General features: G+C 43.4%; 1 protein-coding gene across 4 annotated transcripts in view; it reads left to right on the top strand.

Annotated features, from left to right (window-relative positions):
- The window catches only part of TMEM163 (transmembrane protein 163), a 272668-nt gene that overhangs the window by 227851 nt on the left and 22135 nt on the right, over window positions 1–22682 (top strand). The window contains exon 6 of one of the 4 annotated variants that reach the window (XM_086367845.1): window positions 17809–20064. The exons of the other annotated variants lie outside the window; for them this stretch is intronic. Within the exon in view, the coding sequence (XP_086223971.1) occupies window positions 17809–17880 (72 nt within the window). The 3' untranslated portion in view covers window positions 17881–20064. Of the gene's footprint in view, window positions 1–17808; window positions 20065–22682 lie in introns of those variants that run through there. 4 annotated transcript variants of the gene reach the window in all.

The following is a 22682-nucleotide window of genomic DNA, read 5'->3' as shown; positions in this document are numbered from 1 at the left end:
TGTGTGTTTATGGGGAAGATGAAAATGGAGTGGGCATTACACTGTTTTTAGTAGAGCTGTTAAAGTGACTGTGTTAAGTTGTCCTGTGTACCTAATGCTCCCACCCCTCGCCAGCTTGAACCTGAGATTAGAGCCATTCCCTTGGTACCTCCTCAGGACCTTAACTGTTATTTATCATCGCAACTAACATCTCAGTGACACGGAGGAAAGATGGATAGCAGGGTAGTAGTGTACCTACCTATGGATTTCATCTTTTTCAGAAGAGCTGGCTCAAGCAAATAATCCCATGTCTTATACTCCATATGTTATATCTTATGTTACCTTGGTCTTCCTGGTTACCTTGAATCTGGACTTGTTCATCGTCTTCCTTCATCAGACTGACTATCATGTGTTCCATTCCACCAGAATCTGAAGCTTAAACAAAGTGAAAGTGAACATGTTGGTTTCTTGGTCGTGTCCGACTCTTTGCAGTCCTATGGACTGCAGCCTGCCAGGCTCCTCTGTCCATGGGATTCTCCCAGCAATAATACTGGAGGGATAGCTATTCCCTTCTCCAGGGATCTTCTTGACCCAGGGATTGAACCTGGGTCTGCTGCACTGCAGGCGGATTCTTTAGTGTCTGAGCTACCAGGGAAGCCCTTTAAAAATTAGTTGCTCAGTTGTGTCCAACTCTTTGCAGTCCTATGGACTGCAGCCTGCCAGGGTCTTCTGTCCATGGGATTCGCCCAGCAATAATACTGGAGGGGTAGCCATTCCCTTCTCCAGGGGATCTTCCCAACCCAGGGCTCAAACCCGATCTCCTGCACTGCAGACAGATTCTTAACTGTCTGAGCCACATCTAGACATAAAAGTATTGTGTGATTAATTAAGATGTCAGTCAGATAACATCTTTGCATTTTACAAGGGGTGGAAATCTGACTCCACTCTAAGAAATGTTTATTGGTGGGAATTTTCAGCACTGGGCTTGTTGACATTTTCATTTATTTAGGTGTTAAAAATTAATGTGAGGCAGGGCTTACTTGATGTAGAATGGATAGCTGTGCTCATAGACCTTGTTTGCGGCCCTCCTTGTTTTTGTCTTGTTTTTGCCTGTTATTTATCATCGCAACTAACATCTCAGTGACACGGAGGAAAGATGGATAGCAGGGTAGTAGTGTACCTACCTATGGATTTCATCTTTTTCAGAAGAGCTGGCTCAAGCAAATAATCCCATGTCATATACTCCATATGTTATATCTTATGTTACCTTGGTCTTCCTGGTTACCTTGAATCTGGACTTGTTCATCGTCTTCCTTCATCAGACTGACTATCATGTGTTCCATTCCACCAGAATCCGAAGCTTGAACAAAGGGAAAGTGAACATGTTGGTTTCCCAGTCGTGTCTGACTCTCTGCAGTCCTATGGACTGCAGCCTTCCAGGCTCCTCTGTCCATGGGATTCTCCCAGCAATAATACTGGAGGGGTAGCTATTCCCTTCTCCAGGGGATCTCCAGGGGTTTTAACTGGAAGCAGCCTTATATCTTATGGTACAAATATTCCTAAGAGAAGAAGCTCACCAAGTTAAAATCCACATCATTGCTAGGGTATCTCATGCCCAGCCTAGGTGAGATCAGAGAGGGTGAAGACCTCTGTGATTGAACCAAGACTGTCCCTGTCCTGGTAGGGTTCACACCAACTGTATGGTATTAGTCCCGGTGTGGGATTTAAAAATCATACCCGCTTATGGTCATCCTGTCAGAACTCTAAGGAAAGATGTAAAGTGGTCTGTTGTATTTGTTTGTTTTTTTAGACCTTTAGAGTTGTGGAGACTCTGGCATATTTATGTAACCAAATATTTGGGGAACCCTGGTTAGGAGCAGGTGATTAGTTTCCAGCAGACCAAATGCAGTCTGTGCCTCTTGGCGGCTCATAGTTGGTGATGGTTGAAACCAGGGAGACTGGAGTTTAGGGTTTTGATATCCTAAATTTTACATCCAAGTTACACCTTCACCCTTGCCCTCGTCTGCAGAACTGCCTTTTTTTAAAAAGATTTTTTTATATGTACCATTTTAACAGTCTTTACTGAATTTGTTACAGTATTACTTCTGTTTTATGTTTTGGTTTTTTGGCCATGGTGTATGTAGGATCTTAGCTCCCCAACCAGGAATCGAACCTGCACCCCCTGCATTGGAAGACAGTCTTAACCACTAGACCACTAGGGAAGTCCCCAGAATTACCTTTTGATGTATGATTTCCATCAAGTTGTTACATGGGTTTGTCTGAAGCAATGTTTTCCCTGCCCCAGGCCTGTTTCCCCAGCAGCTTTCTTTTTAATGTCATGGGCACAATTCTCAGAGTGCGAGTAATTTGTGAGAATGAGTGAGTTTTGAAAGAAAGCCATGCGGTTAGGAATCGCCCTCCTGTGAAGTTGGCTGGATCTGAGCCATGGTGTCGCCTGCTCCTCAGCAGCCTCATGCTGGAGGAGACAGGCCAGCCCATTCTCAGGGGACCCCCAAAAGGATTCCATAGTGTCTCCTGCAAGGGCCTCTTGGGCAGATGGCTTAAGTTTGCTCCGTCATGGCCTGCATGGGGTCTCATTGGATCATTGACGAAGCAGATTCCAAAAGAGCCTTCTCAGAAACTCTGCATGAACTGTGGTTCTAGAAGTTGGGGAGTGTGTGTGCTGCCGCAGATGCGGTGGCAATGGTCTGGTATTATGTCTGTGGCTGCTTTGACATGAGCATCATTGTGTTGCTGTTTTCACACCCACCACACTCTAGAAGGGAAGGCAGGGACAGGTGGCACACTTCTCTCTTGTGGTGGCACCTGGGGGCTCTGAAAGCTGAAGTGAGCTTCCTGAGGTCATCAGCTAGCTGGTGGCAGTGCCTGGATTTGAACCCTTGTCTCCTCGTCTCAGTCTGTCTTGGCTCCTGATTCTGTGGGATTCCGTGGTCCCACTGTTCATTGGCTTTTCAAGTTTGAAACTTCTGTCTTATTTCTTCTCCTTTTTTTTTTTTTTTTACCCTCTCCATTTGTTTTTTGCTTTGCTTTTTCTTGTCCTCTCATATTCAGGCGAGGTGCCCGGCTCCCAGCTGATTCCATCCCTGGCATTTTCTGGCTGCCACTGCTGCTCCCACCATGCGGGCCCCCTGCAATCTGTGCCACTGACCAGGGTGTGCTCCTGTTGCTTTGTCTGTTGAAAAGCATGCAGGCAAGTGTACCAAGAAGCCATGGAAAAGTAGAAGTAGGGAATGAGGGAATTCAGGGGTTACATGGAGTCACGTGGAAAGAGGGGAGGGCATGGAGGCTGAGTGACTCCCCCCACCCCAGTACCCATGTGACCACTGCAAGCAAATTGCTCAATCTCTGACTCTGGGCTTCCGGATATGCCATATGGGGACAATACTTTCATCAGGGGTTTATGATAAAGATCAAGTGAGCCGTTTACTTAAAATAATCGATATTATTAACAGGAGACAGTGCTACTATGGTCTTAACGTTCTGATTTTAAAGTTTCTGAACTGCTTGTGGCCTGAGTTCCTTTCAGATGGGCCCCTGGATCCCTCTTTCCTGCCTCCTGGTCCCCCTCCCCCTGGCTGGATAGGACTGGTGTTTGTCTGTCTCTGGCTTCAGGCGGCCACAGCCAACTCTGGGCCCCTTCCTTTTGGGAACACCCAGCACACTATGGGCAGGTTGTCCTCTAAGTCTAACTCACCACTTGTTGGCTGTGAGACTTCCGGCAAATTGTGTCTTCTCTCTGAGAGACAGTTTCCTTCTTTGTAAATGGGTGTCACGCCCCCTGCTCCACAACAAGCATTGTGAGAACTAAACAATGTGATGAATGCGGAATTGCTCCATCAACTGTCAGGTGCTTGGCGAAAGCCGAAGGTATTATGTCAGATCCCATGACCCAGGAAGTCTCATCCTTTCTCATGCACTTTCTCTCAGTGACCTGTAGAGTTGTACTAGCTCATTACACTTTTCTGTTTGTATACTGTGACTTGTTTACCTTGAGCTCTTGACAGTGTCTGGGCCTATCCTCCTCCGTAAGTCACATGCACTAAAAGTGATAACAATTATAATTACAATGACGCATTGTTCCCAATTGGCAATGAATAATATATGGTCATATGCTGATAATAATAATTGCTGCCATATGAGTGCCTACTGATCCTTACTGTGCCTACTGTCTAGGCACTGGGGATTCAGAGTCAACTAGCACTAATGGTTAGTGTTTCTTCATTGCTCTGCAAAGGCCTTGACTTCTCCTAGGAGCTGGCATTTGCTCTCCAGCAAATGCTGGAGATGGTAAAGATGGCCCAAGAGGTGACAAGCTACTGAAGAACTTAAAGAAGTCTTCCCAGTAACTCCTGAATGCTAAACACCTCACAAAACCAAAAGCCTACAAATCCAAGAGTCACAGTCACTGTGAAGGAAGACCCTTGGGGGATGTTCTCGCCCGTGGACTTGCAAGTACAATCCTAATACATCCTTTACCAGAGTTATTGTTCTAGCTTTGTTCCTGAGAGTGAAATCCCATCCCATCTCCAGGAGCTCACAGTTGGGGAGAGACCCAGACAGCCTAAACATTTGATTTAGGTGATGAGGGCTGTAATAGGGACAGTCAAGCCTGCTATGGGGGAGGCGTGTTGGGCCTCCACTGTGATCTGAAGGAAGAGTGGACACTGGGGAGACAGGCTGAGGTCCAGGGAGGAGAAGGCTCTTAGAGGCTGAGCAGCCACAGGGACCAAGGGATCTGTGTGAGCTTGCTTTCTTTTTCTTAGGCGTTTGTTTCCTGTTTGTTTCCAGTGTGTCTGGAGGAAAGAATAGAGAACGGAAAGTGGAGAAGGAAGAAAGGAAAAATAACTCTGTTGTGGGTCAGGAGTGGTTGCTCGGCATCGCTTTGATTCTTCCTCGAGTAGCAGGGTTGCTTTCAAACCTCCCCTTGTTTTCGCTCAGCTAAGTTCTTGCCTGAGATTCCATCCCACCCACCAGAACAAAGGAGCTTCTGCCAAGAGGAGGGAGCCCCCCTCACAACTGTGTTCTTTCAGGCAACCAGTCGTGAGCCCTGTTTCATTTCCAGGCCTCGTGGGACACGAAGGTGGCTCACAGTGCGGGGTGGCTGCCTGCTTTCTGGGCACATCTCTTCCCTCAGTGTTGCTATATCCCCCTCACGCAGAGGCCTGGCTGGCTTTGCAGAGCTGGGGGCGGTCAGTGGTGTCCTTGCACAGGCCCCCGATGGGATTTCACTCTCAGGAACAAAGCTAGAGTGATAACTCTGGTAAAGGATATATTAGGATTGTACTTGCAAGTCCACGGGCGAGAACATCCCCCAAGGGTCTTCCTTCACAGTGACTGTGACTCTTGGATTTGTTGGCTTTTGGTTTTGTGAGGTGTTTAGCATTCAGGAGTTACTGGGAAGACTTCCTTAAGTTCTTCAGTAGCTTGTCACTTCTTGGTCCATCTTTACCAGGTGGAGAGGATGGAACCAGCTTAGCCTGCCCCCTCCCCATACCCGTTTGTCTCCTCCCCTTCCTCCTTCCCTCTCACCCAGGGCCTCTTGCTTCCCCTCTGAGCTCCCACCTTGTCCACTTCTTTGGAAATGGCGCCTCTGCACTCACTCCTCCTGGAACCCTCAGTCACTGCCTGCCTGACTCCTCCTCCTCCTTAGGCAGATCCCTTCAAGTCCTTCCACCCCCTTCTAGCCCCTGTTGTTCTCACAGATGCTCTGTCTGAAGACACTCATCCCTTCCTTCCCATTCCTCTTGTCCCTTCAGCTTCAAACCCAGCCTCCCCTCAGCCTTCCCAGCAGTCTTTCAAATCCATTCTGTATGACCTCCCTTGGGAGGTAGGAGATGGTTAACAGGGCGACATGAGAGAGGATGGAGGGGTCAGGAGTGAAGGCTTGGGCCCAGGTGAGCAGGCTTACAGACATGCTGCCTACCCAGTCAGCTTGTCCGCCTCAAGTCTTCTGGAGCAAGTGCCTCATCCATGGGAGTAAGTTTCTTGAGGATCTTGTACTGAGTGAGTACTCTGAGGCATGTCACCTTGTGGTTAAAGATATGGGAGAGAATTCCCTGATGATTCAGTGCCCTAGATGAGTCACAAGCTGGAATCAAGATTGCTGGGAGAAATATCAGCAACCTCAGATATGAAGATGATACCGCTCTAATGGCAGAAAGTGAAGAGAAACTAAAGAGCCTCTTGATGAGGGTGAAAGAGGAGAGTGAACAAGCCAGCTTAAAATTCAGTATTCCAAAACCTAAGATTATGGCATCCAGTCCCATCACTTCATGGCAAATAGATGGGGAAACAGTAGAAATAGTGACATTTTATTTTCTTGGGCTCCAAAATCACTGCAGATGGTGACTGCAGCCATGAAATTAAAAGACGCCTGCTCCTTGGAAGAAAAGCTGTGACAAACCTGGACAGCATATTAAAAAGCAGAGACATCACTTTGCTGACAAAGGTCTGTAGGAAAAAAAAAAACAAACTATGGGTTTTTTCCCAGTAGTTTTGTAAGAATGTGAGAGTTGGACCATGAAGAAGGCTGAGCACTGAAGAATTGTTGCTTTTGAATTGTGGTGCTGGAGAAGACTCTTGAAAGCCCCTTGGACTGCAAGGAGGTGAAACCAGTCAACCCTAAAGGAAATCAACCCTGAATATTCACTGGAAGGACTGAAGCTGAAGCTACAATACTTTGGCCACTGGATGTGAAAAGCCAAATCATTGGAAAAGGCCCTGATACTGGGAAAGACTGAAGGCAAAAGGAGAAGAGGGATAGTTAGATAGCAGAAGATGAGATAGTTAGCATGACTGATTCAATGGACATGAATCTGAACAAGCTCTATGAGATTGTGAAGGATTGGCAAGCCTGGCATGCTGCAGTCCATGGGCTCCCAAAGAGTCTGAACAAGACTTAGTGACTGAACAGCAGCAACAACTTCTGCTGTAGAGGTCATGGGTTTGATCCCTGGTCGGAGAAGTAAGATCCTGCATGCTTGTGGTGCAGCAAAAAAAAAAAAAAAAAAAGTGGACGCTGAGGTCAGGGAGACAGAGCCCAACTCTGCCTCTTCCTAACCAGAGAAAGATGGGGCAGGAGTCCCAGCCTTCTATGTCTCAGTCTCTTTTTTGTAAAATGGAAATAGTAATAGCAGTCTTCTTGCGAAGCTTGCTAAGAAAGAAAATAAAACAATATAGATGATGCATTTAGCAAATAATTGTTGAGTGGACGTTAACTAATACTATGGTTGTTGGACCAGAGAAGAGGTTTCTGAGGAAGTTGGTGGATCTTCTGATGCCTTTAGTTCTAGAAGCTTAGTCTGTATTGAACCATCCAGGAAATGCATTCAGGGATCCTATTTTCAGCTCAGATTGGGTAATGGTGTAGGCACCTTCTTGTACAATAACCTATAATTCCTGGATCTGCTATGAGCAATAGATTCATGTTCCCATATGACATGCTGTCAAGCATAACTCTGAATTTAATTTGGGAGTTGTATTGACTCCCAAATACTTTAAAAACAGACACGTGTACACAGTCAAGGTCCTCACCATCCATCCAACCTTCCAACATTGCTCCAGCACTGCACAGAGAAAGTCAGAAAATTCCTGCTGTTAGATCATCAATGGTATCCCACTCTTACTACTTTAGACAGAATTATTCCATCACCTCAGCAAGATTGACCTCTTCATTTATTCTAGAGCCACAGCCCACAAGTTTCTAAACAGAAGAGAACTGAGCTCTGATGAAAGTGAGTTATATTGGCTGGAGTGATCTCATGGAGAATCAGTTCAGTTCAACCGTGAACTTCCAGATGTGCAAGTTGGTTTTAGAAAAGGCAGAGGAACCAGAGATCAAATTGCCAACATCTGCTGGATCATCGAAAAAGCAAGAGAGTTCCAGAAAAACATCTATTTCTGCTTTATTGACTATGCCAAAGCCTTTGACTGTGTGGATCACAATAAACCGTGGAGAATTCTGAAAGAGATAGGAATACCAGACCACCTGACCTGCCTTTTGAGAAACCTATATGCAGGTCAGGAAGCAACAGTAAGAACTGGACATGGAACAACAGACTGGTTCCAAATAGGAAAAGGAGTATGTCAAGGCTGTATATTGTCACCCTGCTTATTTAACTTGTATGCAGAGTACATGATAAGAAACGCTGGACTGGAGGAAGCAGAAGCTGGAATCAAGATTGCAGGGAGAAATATCAATAACCTCAGATATGCAGATGACACCACCCTTATGGCAGAAAGTGAAGAGGAACTAAAAAGCCTCTTGATGAAAGTGAAAGTGGAGAGTGAAAAAGTTGGCTTAAAGTTCAACATTCAGAAAACGAAGATCATGGCATCTGGTCCCATCACTTCATGGGAAATAGATGGAGAAACAGTGGAAACAGTGTCAGACTTTATTTTTTGGGGGGGGGGCTCCAAAATCACTGCAGATGGTGATTGCAGCCATGAAATTAAAAGACGCTTACTCCTTGGAAGGAAAGTTATGACCAATCTAGATAGCATATTGAAAAGCAGAGACATTATTTTGCCAACAAAGCTCCGTCTAGTCAAGGCTATGGTTTTTCCTGTGGTCATGTATGGATGTGAGAGTTGGACTGTGAAGAAAGCTGAGTGCCGAAGAATTGATGCTTTTGAATGGTGGTGTTGGAGAAGACTCTTGAGAGTCCCTTGGATTGCAAGGAGATCCAACTAGTCCATTCTAAAGGAGATCAGTCCTGGGTGTTCTTTGGAAGGAATGATGCTAAAACTGAAACTCCAGTACTTTGGCCACCTCATGTGAAGAGTTGACTCATTGGAAAAGACTCTGATGCTGGGAGGCACTGGGGGCAGGAGGAGAAGGGGACGACAGAGGATGAGATGGCTGGATGGCATCACTGACTTGATAGACATGGGTTTGAGTGAACTCCGGGAGTTGGTGATGGACAGAGAGGCCTGGCATGCTGCAGTTCATGGGGTCGCAAAGAGTTGGACATGACAGAGTGACTTTTAACTCATGGAGAATAGAGCCCAGAAATAGATGCATACATAGCTGGTCAACTGGCTTTCAACAAAGGTGCCAGGGCAATTTAGTAGGGAAAAAAATCTCTCTTCAACAGATGGTGCTGGAGCAACTGGAAAGCTTTATGAACAAAAATGGACATTTACCTTCATATAAAAACTAGCTCAAAATGAATCAAAAACCTCAGTGTAAAATCCAAAACCCTAAAACTTCTAAAGGAAAGTAAAACAGAACATTTAGGTATTTAGGTGAAATTTATTAGATTTGGCAGTAAAAGTTTGCACCATAAAATAAAATAATTGAAAACTGGTCTTTATAAAAGTAAGAAACCTTTGCTATGACACCATTTATGACAAGACTGCACAGACAGCATACACACATCAGAAAGAAGACTTGTCTCCAGAACACGTAAAGAACAGTTTAATAAGAAGACCCAACATTCATGTACGGATGTGAGAGTTGGACTGTAAAGAAGGCTGAGCACCAAAGAATTGATGCCTTGCAACTGTGGTGCTGGAGGGAGAAGACTCTTGAGAGTCCAAAGGACTTTGTTGGCAAAGTACAAGGATCAAACCGGTCGATCCTAAAGGAAATCAGCCCTGAATATTCATTGGAGAGACTGGTGCTGAAGCTCCAATACTTTGGCCACCTGATGCAAAGAGCTGACTCACTGGAAAAGATCCTGATACTAGAAAAGATTGAGGGCAAAGAGGAGAAGGGGGTGACAGAGGATGAGATGGTTGGATGGTTGACTCAATGTACATGAGTTTGAGCAAGCTCGGGGAGATAGTGAAGGACAGGGAAGCCTGGCATACTGCAGTTCATGTGGTTGCAAAGAGTTGGACATGACTTAGCGACTGAACAACAACAATAAGAAGACAAACAATCTGATAAGAGAACAGGCATAAGATTTACAGATGGTTCCTAGGAGAAGAGATAAATGAAGAGCCAATAAGCATATGAAAAATTGCTCAATATTATTAGTCTCCATGGAATTACAAATTAAAACCACCATAAGATACCACTACATACCCATTTGAATGTCTAAACTTGAAAAAAACGAAAATATGTGGACCATTTACAGCTCTCATATGTTGACGATGAGAGGATAAAATGGTTCATGTACTTTGGAAAAGAGTTCAGAGGTTTGTTAAAACATAAACATCCATTTACAATATGACCTAGCCATTCCTTCCCTAGATATTTACCCAAGAGAAATGAACATATACATTTGTAGAAAGACCCTCAAACAAATGTTTATTGCCTTTGGATTTCTAATATCAAAACCTAAAATGAATCCAAATGTGTATGAATAGATGAAAAGGTGGTGTATCCATACAGTGGAGCACTACTCCGCAATAAAAAAGGCACTGCTGACTCATACAACATGGATGAAACTCAGAATAATTAAGGTGGATTCCAGATGCAAAGCCAAAAGAAATACATTAATAGTGTACAGGCATAGCTTGGAGATTCTGTGGATTTCATTCTATACCATTGCAAAATATTGCAATAAAGCAAGTCATGTAAATTTTTAGATTTCCCAGTACATAGAAAAGTTACATTTACACTATACTGTATGCAAGTGTGCAGTAACATTATATCCAAATATATACATATATACCTTAATTTTAAAAGTAGTTTATTGCTAAAGACACTAAGCATCATCTTTAGCCTTCATTGAGTTGTAGGCATCATCAAACATCATGGATCACAGATCACCATGACAAATATAATAATAATAAAAAAAGTTTGAAACAGTGTGAGAATTACCAAAATGTGACAGAGACACAAAGTGAGCAAATGTAATTGGAAAAATGGCACTGACAGGCTTGCTCAATGCATGGTTGCCACAAGCCCTCAGTTTATAATAAATACAGTATCTGTAAAGCACAGTAAAAGGAGATATGCCTGCATCATTCCACTTATATAAATTTTTAGATGCAATCCTAGTAGCCAAGACATGGAAAAAAGCTAAATGTCCATCAACAAATAAATGGATAAAGAGGATGTGGTATATACACAATGGAATATTACTCAGCCATTAAAGAGGAATGAAAAAATGCCATTTGCAGCAACAGGATGGACCTAGAGATTATCATACAAAGTGAAGTAAGTAATAAGGAGAAAAACAAATGCCGTATGATATCACTTATATGTGGAATCTAAAATGCGACACAAGTGAACTTATCTATGAAGCAGACTCACAGACAGAGAGAACAGGCTTGTGTTTACCAGAGGGGGCGGGGGGCTGGGACGGGAAGGACTGGGAGTTTGAGATTAGCAGATGCAAGCTATTATATATAGAATGGATAAACAACAAGGTCCTACTTGGCGCAGGGAGCTATATTCCATGCCCTGTGATAAACCATAATGGAAAAGAATGTGAAAAATGTATATATAGTATAACTGAATCACTTTGCTGTACAGCAGAAATTAGCACATTGCAAATCAACTATACATCAATAAAATAAATTCTAGGTGCAATCTAATCTATAGTGACAGAAGGCAGATAGTGGTTGCCAGAGGATGGTGTTAGAAGCGGGAGGGATTATTAAAGAGTCATAAGGAAGCTTTTGGGGGTGATGGAAAATAGCCTCTTGCTTTTGGTGATGGTTTCACGGGCATAAAGATATGTCAACACTGATCAAGCTGTCGCTTTAAATATATACAGTGCAAGTACATCCAGATGACACGTTTGAACACAAGTGACCTCACATTGCCACACCAGATAGGAATCCTGCTCAGATCTAACAGGATAAATATCTTAAGTTGCTATGAAGTGAGAGTTTAGTTTCCTGACTGTAACCCATACCTGGAATACAGACAGCACTGCTAAAATTTATCCTGTAAACAGTCAATGCTATGAAGACAAAATAAATGATAAAAGAGGAAAGTGCAAATAGTAGGCTAAATGTAACAGCTGTCATCAGAGGTAGCTAGTGAGAGGAGCTTTTGCTGAAAATGACTGATCTCATGTAGTTGCCAGAAACACCCCTGAAGTGCCTGCTGGTGGCCAGTCTCCTGAGTGAGAGTATTAACCATTTTAAACCTGAAAATGTGGGTGGTCTGTCTTTTCAGTTCCTTGCATGCAGTGCGGTTTGTTTGTCAGTTCAGGTGTTACCTAGGAAATTGCTCTGAGGATCTCTTATTGTTCTCTCTTCCTTGCTGTGTAAGCCTTGGATTTTAATCAGAATGTGATGTCTGTGAGCAGTCTGCCATGTTGCTCTATTCAGTTACACCTCTTTGTGCTTTGTTTTGTAAAAGCACTTTTTAGCTTGAGGTTCATTAGACCTTCACAGGATTTCCGAAGTGGGCAGAGATACCACCATTTTATAACAAGGAAACAGATCTTCAGAAAAAAAAATTAAAATGACTGTGTAGTAGCCAGTGTCAGAGACACACACGGCAAACCAGGACCTGGACTGGTTGGGGGCTCTTTCTCGTCCATGGATTGCCTCCTGAATACTACGGAGTTTGAGACCCAAAAGCAAGCTTTTCAGAAAAGCGAATACAGCTGACTTGCTTTCCAGGCTGAGAACAGGCAGCCCACAGACTCCTCATAGGAGATTCTGAATCAGCTCCATGTCTAGGGTTTCCCACACCCAACTCAATGGGCGTGAACTCTGTCCACGCCTGCCATCTTCCCTGCGGCCTTGAAGACCCCAAGATGACATGTGCTATGAAAACCTGTCTGGGGGCTTTTGGGTTATGGTAACAAAAATGGAGAAGAGAAAGGAAGGGAAAGAGAAAGGAAGGGAAGGAGAAAGGGAAATGTGCCCATTCTTCATCTCCTGGAAACATCTGTATATTTAAAGGTACGGGTATTTATCAAAGGAGGATGTTGCAGGGTCAAGGTTGAATACATCGCTATTTAGATGCATCTGCATTTGACCTCCGAAAGTTTATCTCTTGGTACTTGTTTTCCCAACTAGAATGAGAGAATTTATCACGCTAACTTAGCACTTCCTTTTCTTTGAGAGATTTTGAGAGTGCTTTTATCTTTGCAAGAATAACATTTTTTTCGAAAGTGGTTTAACATTTTAAGGTAATTAATTTTTTCATTCACTTCCCTAAGTATAGCATGTACAGTCCTCATAACATTTCTGATTTTCTGTTTATGGTTTAGCTAATGGAGAGAATCGTACTGAATGCCTTTTTATTTCTCAAGGTTTGGCTGAAGTACGCCTGCGTGTCTGGTGCACACACCACATCCCAGTACAGCAGAGCCATGGGGACCACGTTTCCACAGTGACAAGAGCACCTCCTGTAAATTACTTGTGCTCCATTCTCCCATCACATGAGCAGTGCTGGTACTTTGGAATAGTCTGCCTGTGACTGGAATGTATTTGGTGACAAAGCCACACATTACTGGGTTGTTAAGGAAACATTTGATACTGGGAAATATTAGGTTGGACAAAAAGTTTGTTCAAGTTTTCCCAAACATGTCAAACTCTTTTGCCAACCCAATAGTTTGGGTACATTGGGTAAAAATTCTTCTTAAATAATCCTGTTGAAAGTGGGCTCTCATCATCTGAGCCTCCATGGACTCAATATATAGGACCTTTACTCTAAACGTTATAGGAAAACTCAAACTTTTTGGCCAGCTCAATAGTTTGGGCACATTGGGTAAAAATTCATTAAATAATCCAGTTGAAAGTGGGCTCTCTCATCATCTGAGCCTCCATAGACTCAATATAGGACCTTTAAAGAACTTTCTGAACAGAGATACAGCATGAGAACTGAGCTGACTGTGGGCGCTCGTGAAGGTCAGCTGCTATAGGAGGGACCCTGGACCTTCTCCTTTGTTTCTGTACAGTGGCTGTTCACAGAGGGAGGCTGTGTGCAGAGACTGTTACAAGAGGAAACAGCTGAGTTAAGGCTCTCACTGTTGAGAGCTGTGGTCATCCATGGCCCCCTTCTGCTAGTGAGAAGCAGCATTGGTGACCGTGTTGCACTAGGCTCTGCCTGCTGTCCTTCTGTTTTACCGAACCCTCCCCATCTCCATTTGCTGCTGCTACTGCTGCTAAGTCGCTTCAGTTGTGTCCGACTCTGTGCGACCCCATAGACGGCAGCCCACCAGGCTGCCCTGTCCCTGGGATTCTCCAGGCAAGAACACTGGAGTGGGTTGCCATTTCCTTCTCCAATGCATGAAAGTGAAAAGTGAAAGTGAAGTCGCTCAGTCGTGTCTGACTCTAGCGACCCCATGGACTGCAGCCCACCAGGCTCCTCCGTCCATGGGATTTTCCAGGCAAAAGTACTGAAGTGGGGTGCCATTGCTTTCTCCGCCCATCTCCATTTGGCATTATCCAAATACCACCCCACTCCAATATAGGCGCCCTGCTCCCATGACACCTCCTGTTGATTGCTGGGCACACCATAGTGTAATTTCCTGTCTACTTGTCTCCTTGAGAAGACTGTCGGCTCTTTGATGACTTAGCCTTGCATGTAGCAGAAACTCAGTAAATGGGCTGCATGCATGAGGCTATTGTCCCTACCAGGCAACAGGCTAGAGCCACATGTAGGAAAAGGTTGTAACTAAGAGAAGCTTATCTCTCAAGGAAATCCAAGCAGAGATTACCTGGGACCTTGCTCTGGACACTTACTGACCTTCTGTGAAAGAAACTCTGCTTGCAAAGCTGGCTTGTCTCAAACCCCCGCCCCCGCCATCCATTTATATCCTAGAGTTTTCTGTGCTGTGGTTCTAGAGATGTATGTGAAAAGGTGATACAAGGGTGAGGCATTCCATATCTCTGGTTCCTTTAGGCCACTGATGATGTTAATTGCCCATCATATAGATTCATGCACCTCTCTCCCATTGGTGGACACTGGGTAATTTCCAGCTTTGTCACTGTATCAAAGCTGTTAGAATGAACCTTGTTGTACTATCATGGTACTATGTAGTGTGGGCAGATGGTGTTTGTTTTTTCTTTCTTTTTTAAAAAATTTTTTATTAAAGTGTAGTTGATCTACAATGTTGTGTTAATTTCAGGTGTACAGCAAAGTGAATCAGTTACACATATACATATATCAGTTACACATATACATATGTCCAACTCATTTTTAGGTTCTCTTCGCATATAGATCATTACAGTGTGTTGAGTAGAGTTCCCTGTGCTATACAGGAGGGCCTTATTAGTTATGTTTTATATATAGTAATGTGTATATGTCAATCCCAATTCCCAATTTATTCTTCTCCCACTGTTGCCCCCGGTAACCATAAATTTACCTTCCATAATATATCTGTAACTCTATTTCTGTTTTGCAAATCCATTTGTATCTTTAAAAAAAATTAGAGTATAATTGCTTTACAATGTTATGTTGGTTTCTGCTATACACCATAGTAAATCAGCTGTAAGTATGTATATCCCCTCCTTCTTGAATCTCCCTCTTACTCCCCCATCCAAAGACACTAGCCTGCCCCTCTAGGTCGTCACAGAGCGCCGAGCTGAGCCCCCTGTGCTATACAGCAGCTCCCCACTAGCATCTGTGTTACACATGGACTGAGTGACTCGACTGAACTGAACTGAGTGTGTATATGTCAGTGCTGCTCTCCCAGTTCATCCCGCCCTCCTCTCCCCGACTGTGTCCACCTGTCCATTCTCTTAAGTCTGCATTTATATTCCTGCCCTGCAAATAGGTCCAGATGGTGTTTTTGAGAACAGTGTTTTGGAGAGGAGTTTTTGGGTAGTAGAGGACGTGTGTGTGTTTTAATAGGTACTGCCAACTTGCCCTTGAGTGTGGCTGCGCCAGTTTACATTCTCAACTGTCACTGTATTTGATAACCTTCACACTTCCCAGTTTTCCAGTCTAATGAGAGAAAAATGATACTCATTTTAGTCTGCTTTCCCTTGATTATTGGCGAAATCAATTATACATTAAAAAGTATATTTATTGTCTGTTTCCTCTTTTATAAACTGCTACTTTGCCCATTTTTCTGTTGTTGTCTTTTTCTTATTCATTCTTAGGAGTTATTCATATGTTCTGTGTACCAGTCTTATTGTATACAAGTTGCAATTGTATACAATTTTAGACGTAACCCTTTGCCCTCATCTTGCCTTTTAAGTGTCATGAAATTTACCAGTCTTTTCCTCTGTGGGATTGTGGTGGTTGTGTTTTGCTGGAGAAGGTAGGGGGTTAAGAATGCTTTTACTCCTGTGAATTAGATAATAATAATGCGTGAATGTGAATAAATGAATAAATCCATCCATGAGTTTATGCATAATCCTCCAATAATAGAAACTGAGAGTCTGCATTAGGTTTTATTAGGGTAAACAGTTATTTCTCATTCCTGCTCTTTCCATTTGTATGAAAGAATCTTCTTTTAAAATAATCTTGGCCTATCTCTACCCCAGGGAAGAAGTGGCTTTCTTATCTGATCCGTGTATTAGGGAGAAGGGCCTCTTTCTATCTCTATTTGAGATCTGCAGTTTTGTAGACAGCACAAGTTCTCTTAACCTTTGCTTATTTGATGCAGAGGCTCTTCCTGCACTGGGATGCACGTGTGCTCAGCGTGTCCAACTCTTTGCCACCCAATGGACTATGGCCCATCAAGCTCCTCTGTCCATGGGATTTCCCAGGCAAGAATATTGGAGTGGGTTGCCATTTCCTTCTCCAGGGGATCTTTCTGACCTGGGATTGAACTCGCATCTCCTGCATTGCAGGTGGATGCTTTGCTGAGGACCTGTGCTTTTCTTGTCTGAATAATTAATGGAGCTCAGATTTGGAAACCAGTTTGGCACACATCTAAGCCATGTTCTCCAACATCATCTTTGTAATAAAGCTTACATTTTGGTTTATAAAGAAAAATACATTACTGCTCGGATGCTGTAAAGATATCTTTACCTTATTTTCTTTTGATACATGTAAGAAATTAGACTTTAAAATTGGGCCTTTAGTTCATCTAGAGTTTACTTTTGTATTTGGTATCCGTTAGATATTCAGTTTTGTTGATTCACCCCGCCCCTACCTGAGGTGATTATACTGCTTTCCCAATACCATTTCAAACACCATATCCATCATATGACGCATTCCCATGGGTGTGTGACTGGCTTTGAATTTCATACTTGAGGTTCAATGGATCTGTCAGTTCATTCTGTTCTAGTGCCATACTTTTAGAATTTCTGTAACTACAGTAAGTCTTAACATTCAGTCACCCTCTCTTCTAGGATTTTCGAAGAGGTTTTGACTAATGTTGCATTTGTAATACTCCATATGAATTTTGAAGTCATTTTGACAAGTGGGATGAAAAATCCTTTTGGAGTATTGTGAGTTGCATTCAATTCATTAGTTTTGAGAGAAATTTTCTTTTTTTAGCTATTTAACTCTCTCCTCCATTTCATCTATCTCCGTGAGGACCTTAGACCTTTTTGCTAGGGCATTACTTTTATAGTTTGTAAGTTTTGCTGCTTTATATTTATTTCATTTTCTAAATTATTACTGCATAAAAGAGGTAATGATATTTGAATATTGATTTCACTAGCCTGTAACCTTGCTGATTTTTAAAATTAGTTTCACTTTTCAGTTAATTATTTTGGCTATATCATATGACGGTTTATTTTTTTCTTTCCAGTTCTAATATTTCTCTTTTTGTCTTATGTTGTTTATTAGCCAAGATCTTTAGTACAATATTGAATGGTTTGCTGCTGATTTCGGAGCAATGGCTACATTTCTTATTTGCAAAGGATTTGTTTGTTTGTTTTTTAAATCACAAAGAAATGTGGAATTTTGAATATCTTTTCTGTGTACTCTGAGATGTTTCTTTTCTTTAACATGTTCATATTTTAATTAATCAGTATTCTAATATTAAGGCATCCTTGCACTATTGGGGGCAAGAGGAGAAGGGGACGACAGAGGATGAGATGGCTGGATGGCATCACTGACTCAATGGACGTGAGTCTGAGTGAACTCCGGGAGTTGGTGATGGACAGGGAGGCCTGGCGTGCTGCGATTCATGGGGTCGCAAAGAGTCGGACACGACTGAGCGACTGAACTGATCTGATCTGATCTGCACTTTCAAGTGAATCCTGCTTGGTCAGATATTCTTATCATTTTAGTCTATTGCTGGTCTCCACTTACTATTTCATTTAGGAATTTTGCATCTGTGTTCATAAGTGACATTGGTGTAAAGCTCCTGTCCTTGTGTGTCACATATAATGAACTGAGTAAACTTTTCTTCATTTTCTGTGCTCTGGAGTACTGATTATAATGTAGGAATTACTTGTTCCTTTAGGTTTTAGTCGAGCTGATCTGCAAAACTAGGGCTGCTGCTCTTTGGAGAGACAGTGAAGGATGTCGTCTGTTAAGATGGTGAACTCTGGGGCCAGGCTGCCCACGTAAATTAGCTGTGGCCCTGGGACCACTTACTTTACCTCTGGTTCCAGTTTTCTCATCTGTAAAATAAACATTAGCATCTCTTTCATATCGTTGTAAGACTTAATTCAGTTAATAGACATTAAAAGGGTCTTAAAAACTTAAAAACTTAAAAACAGTTAATCTTAATGATAGGTGTTTGTGGCTTCTATTATCAGCATCATCATTATTGTTATTATTGAGGCTTTTTTCTTGCCATCTCAAATATTTATAGTTTTTATTTTTGGAACATTTTTCAAAATTTGTTTTTTGTAGAAAATTGCCCATTTTATCTAGGCCTTCAAATTTACTGCATTAAAGTTGTTTGTATTATTCTCATATAATTTAAAGATCTCTAATTCATCAGTACTTCTGTACCCTCTTATTGCTTGTGTTTTTTGATGCTCTTTTTATCTCTGAAGCTAGCTTGCCAAAAGTTTTACCTTTAAAATAAAATCTGCTTTTGATTATGTAGATCAAGTTGATTTGCTTTCTAGTTCATTAAGCTCTCATCTTTATTTTGTTCACGCTCACTTTTGGGGGGTGATTAAGTGAATTTCATGTTTGTTTCTTTTCCTTTTTAGGTTTTGCTGTTGGCATATTGTTTTTCTTTTTCCAAACTATGGGAGAGCTTTGTTTCCAAACTATGGGAGAGACAAACATTCATTCATGTAAGGAGCAAAGTCCATTTGCCTGGAAGGCTGTTCTGCATGGCACTTTTCCACATTGTCTCTTTAGGTGTTAAACTTTCAGATTTCGGGCTACCCTCTGCCGTGTAAACTGTGCCTAGTAAGCCCTTCTGATGTAGCCCCAGTATGTTTAAGTGTGAGGAACAACGCAGGTTCTTTAGTGGCTGATCCACCCAATAGCTGCTCTTGGGGTAACTCTCTGATGAGAGTGTGTTACCCAGTGCCATGGTCAATTTAACGTGTCAACTGGCTGTGGGTGCATGTTAAGTTGCTTTAGTTGTGTCTGACTCTTTGTGATGCTATGGACTGTAGCCCACCAGGCCCCTCTGTCCATGGGATTCTCCAGGGAAGAATACTTGAGTGGGTTGCCACGCCCTCCTCCAAGGGAATCTTCTCAACCCAGGGATCGAACCTGTCTCTTCTTACGTCTACCTGCATTGGAGTGCAGATTCTTTACCACTAGCGCCACCTGGGAAATCTATCAAAGCACAGGTTTTTAAAATATTTTATTAAATGTCTGTTAACTGATTTCCTTTATGATCTATTATATATTTTATCTTATGTTCCTAAAGTCATTTTCTCTGTTCTCGTGGGCTAGTCAACTTCCCAAGGCGGTAGGTACACTCCCTCAACTCTGTCTTTTCTGCGTGGTAACCCCTGCTTCAGCTGAGCCTGGTGAGCCCAGTGCAGAGACCCTTTATTTTGCTCTCTGCAATGAGTATGCATTCTCTCCTACTGGGGAGCAATGTCATCACCCTCTGGGAAGTGGGGAGGGCTGTGGGCCTCTGAAGGACATAGTGAGTCCTCCTGCTCTTGGTCTCAGATCTTTCCCGCCTTTTCTAGGAGTGCCTAGTAAGTAGCTTTGATTTTTGAGCCTTTGGGAGTTCTGACATCTTGTTTCTCTACAGTCCCCTCTGTGCTAGAGTCCACCATTCCCTGTACCTCTAAGGCAGCTACCATTCTTCTGTTATCCCTTCTCCTGTTTGCTTTGTCCTTGTGGGTTCATGCCTTAAAAAAGAAAAAAGAAAAAACTCCTGTGCTACCATTCAGTGGCCACAAAAGCTAACTATGTGTTTTCAATCCACCATCTTTAACTGGAATCCCTTCTGATTTTTTAGGCATTTTCACATATATGAAGCAGTCCTATTAGCATTGTGAATTATTCCTCTGCTTTTATTTAGCCAAACTTGGGATTCAGGGCCATTTCTTCAGATGAAGGGTGATAGATTTTCAATCGGATAGATAGGGGTTTGAATACTATCAGTGTCATTGACTGGTTGTGTGAACTGATCATAGGGGCATGAATTTAACCTTTCAGTTTGGAGGCTGTGGTTTCAACTGAGCAGGTATCTTCTGATGATTTAAAATAAAGTAATTTATTAAGCCTTAGGAAAAGAGTGTTGTCTCTAATGGGGATTGATAATAATACGTGCTTATATGACTCAGAGGGTAAAGCATCTGCTTGCAATGTGGGAGACCCGAATTTGATCTCTGGGCTGGGAAGATCCCCTGGAGAAGGAAATGGCAACCCACTCCAGTGCCCTTGCTTAGAAAACCCCATGGATGGAGGAGCCTGGTAGGCTATAGGCCATGGGGTTGCAAAGAGTTGGACATAACTGAGCAGCTTCACTTTTCCTTTTTTATATGACTGTTATATAAGGAACTCTCTAGTCTGATCCTGGAGTGTTGATGTGACATTATTGGCATGGTATTCATATTAACAAAGGGAGCAAAAGCAGTCAGCCAGCAGATTCTGCTTCCTTTGCAGAACAGAGCTTTTCAAGGGTGGCAGAGAAAGCAATGGCACCCCACTCTAGTACTCTTGCCTGGAAAATCCCATGGATGGAAGAGCCTGGTAGGCTGCAGTCCATGGGGTTGCTAAGAGGTGGACACAACTGAGCGACTTCACTTTCACTTTTCATTTTCATGCATTGGAGGAGGAAATGGCAACCCACTCCAGTGTTCTTGCCTGGAGAATCCCAGGGATGGGGGAGCCTGGTGGGCTGCTCTCTATGGGGTCGCACAGAGTCGGACACAACTGAAGCGACTTAGCAGCAGCAGCAGCAGCAGCGCCTCTGTCATGAGGGTTTAGCTGAGGGGATGTTAACTTGGTCCTGGTTTTAGGGAACCCCAGAGGTATTAAAATACCTGGTGATGATGGGCAGGAAGATTGTGAGCCCAGCAGGATGGCTCATCTCAGAGTCTGTGGCTTTGTCCAGGGATTAGAGTGCTTGTTCCCCAGTGAGCCTTGTGCTCCTATCTTGTATCAGAAAAGAACAATCAGGGAATTCCCCGGTGGTCCAGTGGTTATTAAGACTTGGGCTTTCACTGCTGTGGACCCGGGTTCAATCCCTAGTCAGGAAATGAAGACCCCACAAACCACAAGGTGTGGCCCCCTCAAAAAAAGAAAGGCAAGAAAAAAAGAAAATGACAATCAGACAGATGCTTCACTTAACAGAAGCCAGGCTGCGTCTGGGAGTGGAAGCCAAGCACTTCAGAGTGCCCTCTTGTCACTGAGGCAGTCGTGGTGCCTCAGTCAACACTGCCTGTCTGTCCTCTCCTGCATCCTGTGACCCCGCCAAACTCAGTTTCATGATGCTGGTGGAGCCAGACATCTGCTTCCCTCCCAAGCCTTTGCAGGGACTCCACAGTCAGGTTGGCCAGTGCGGCCAGGAACTGCCAGGACTCCAGCTCCCAGTCTGTCCTGTAAGCTTGCCAGTGACCCCGACATCCACTCTCTGCAGAACCTCCTGGCTTCTAACCTGGTTATCTAAACACCAACTCTCTACCCTCCCAACATCAGAATGGCTTGATGCTAATTTAAAAATTGTGAAGTCATTTAATGTGACTCCATGGCAATTTGTCAATATAATTTAATAACCAGGGGAAATTGCAGGCTCGTGCTTGGTGTCATTTCCTCCACGTCTGCCATCTTCTCTCATCGGCCGGGGTCGGGTGGGGAAGGGGGCGATGAAAAGATCTAGGGATGAGAGTGACTTTTAATTTCACCTGGGGCCATAAATCGATACACATTTCTTATTCAGCCAGCACTCGCATTTCCCTGGGTAATTCTAGAACACATGTAGTGTCAGAAGGGTTTGAAATTTGTCCTCATTATGAAAGCAAAGGACACTTTTTTTTTTTGCAGACATAGCAAGTGAGCCTCCACACTCTCCCCCACCCCCAGCTGCCACACAGCTTATGAAAAGGGAGAGTGTTGGTCTCTGGGGGAATAGACAGTCTGAATTTCCAGACGTGACCTCTGGTTGGTGTTAGTGGCCACAGCTCCCTGTGACCTGGCATTGCAACCAACAGTGTCACCTATGATAAGGCATAAACTGAATATAGGAGGTGACAAGTGGCACTGCAGAAAAAATGGCAGTGCTGCCAAATGTTCTTCTGTGAGCAATACCAGGAGTCAAAGTGCTTTGAGATGAGACTGTATGGGGAAATGTGGGGGGTGGCAGGGGGGCATGGAGAAACTCAGTGTCACAGTGTTAGAGACTGCTGCTGGCGGCTGGCCAGCCAGAAATGGCCCGTTTCATGTGATGGTGTGGATCTGTCAGAAGGTGAGTTGGCTTTCCAGGTGTCAGTTCACACCCGCACTTCCCTGTTGACATATAGGACACTGGTGGGAGTGACGA

Source organism: Bos grunniens, chromosome 2 (assembly GCF_055505025.1).
Source record: "Bos grunniens cultivar Pamir isolate PY7600 chromosome 2, Bosgru_T2T1.0, whole genome shotgun sequence".
Lineage (NCBI taxonomy): Eukaryota > Metazoa > Chordata > Mammalia > Artiodactyla > Bovidae > Bos > Bos grunniens.
This window is presented reverse-complemented; position numbering and strand designations above follow the sequence as displayed.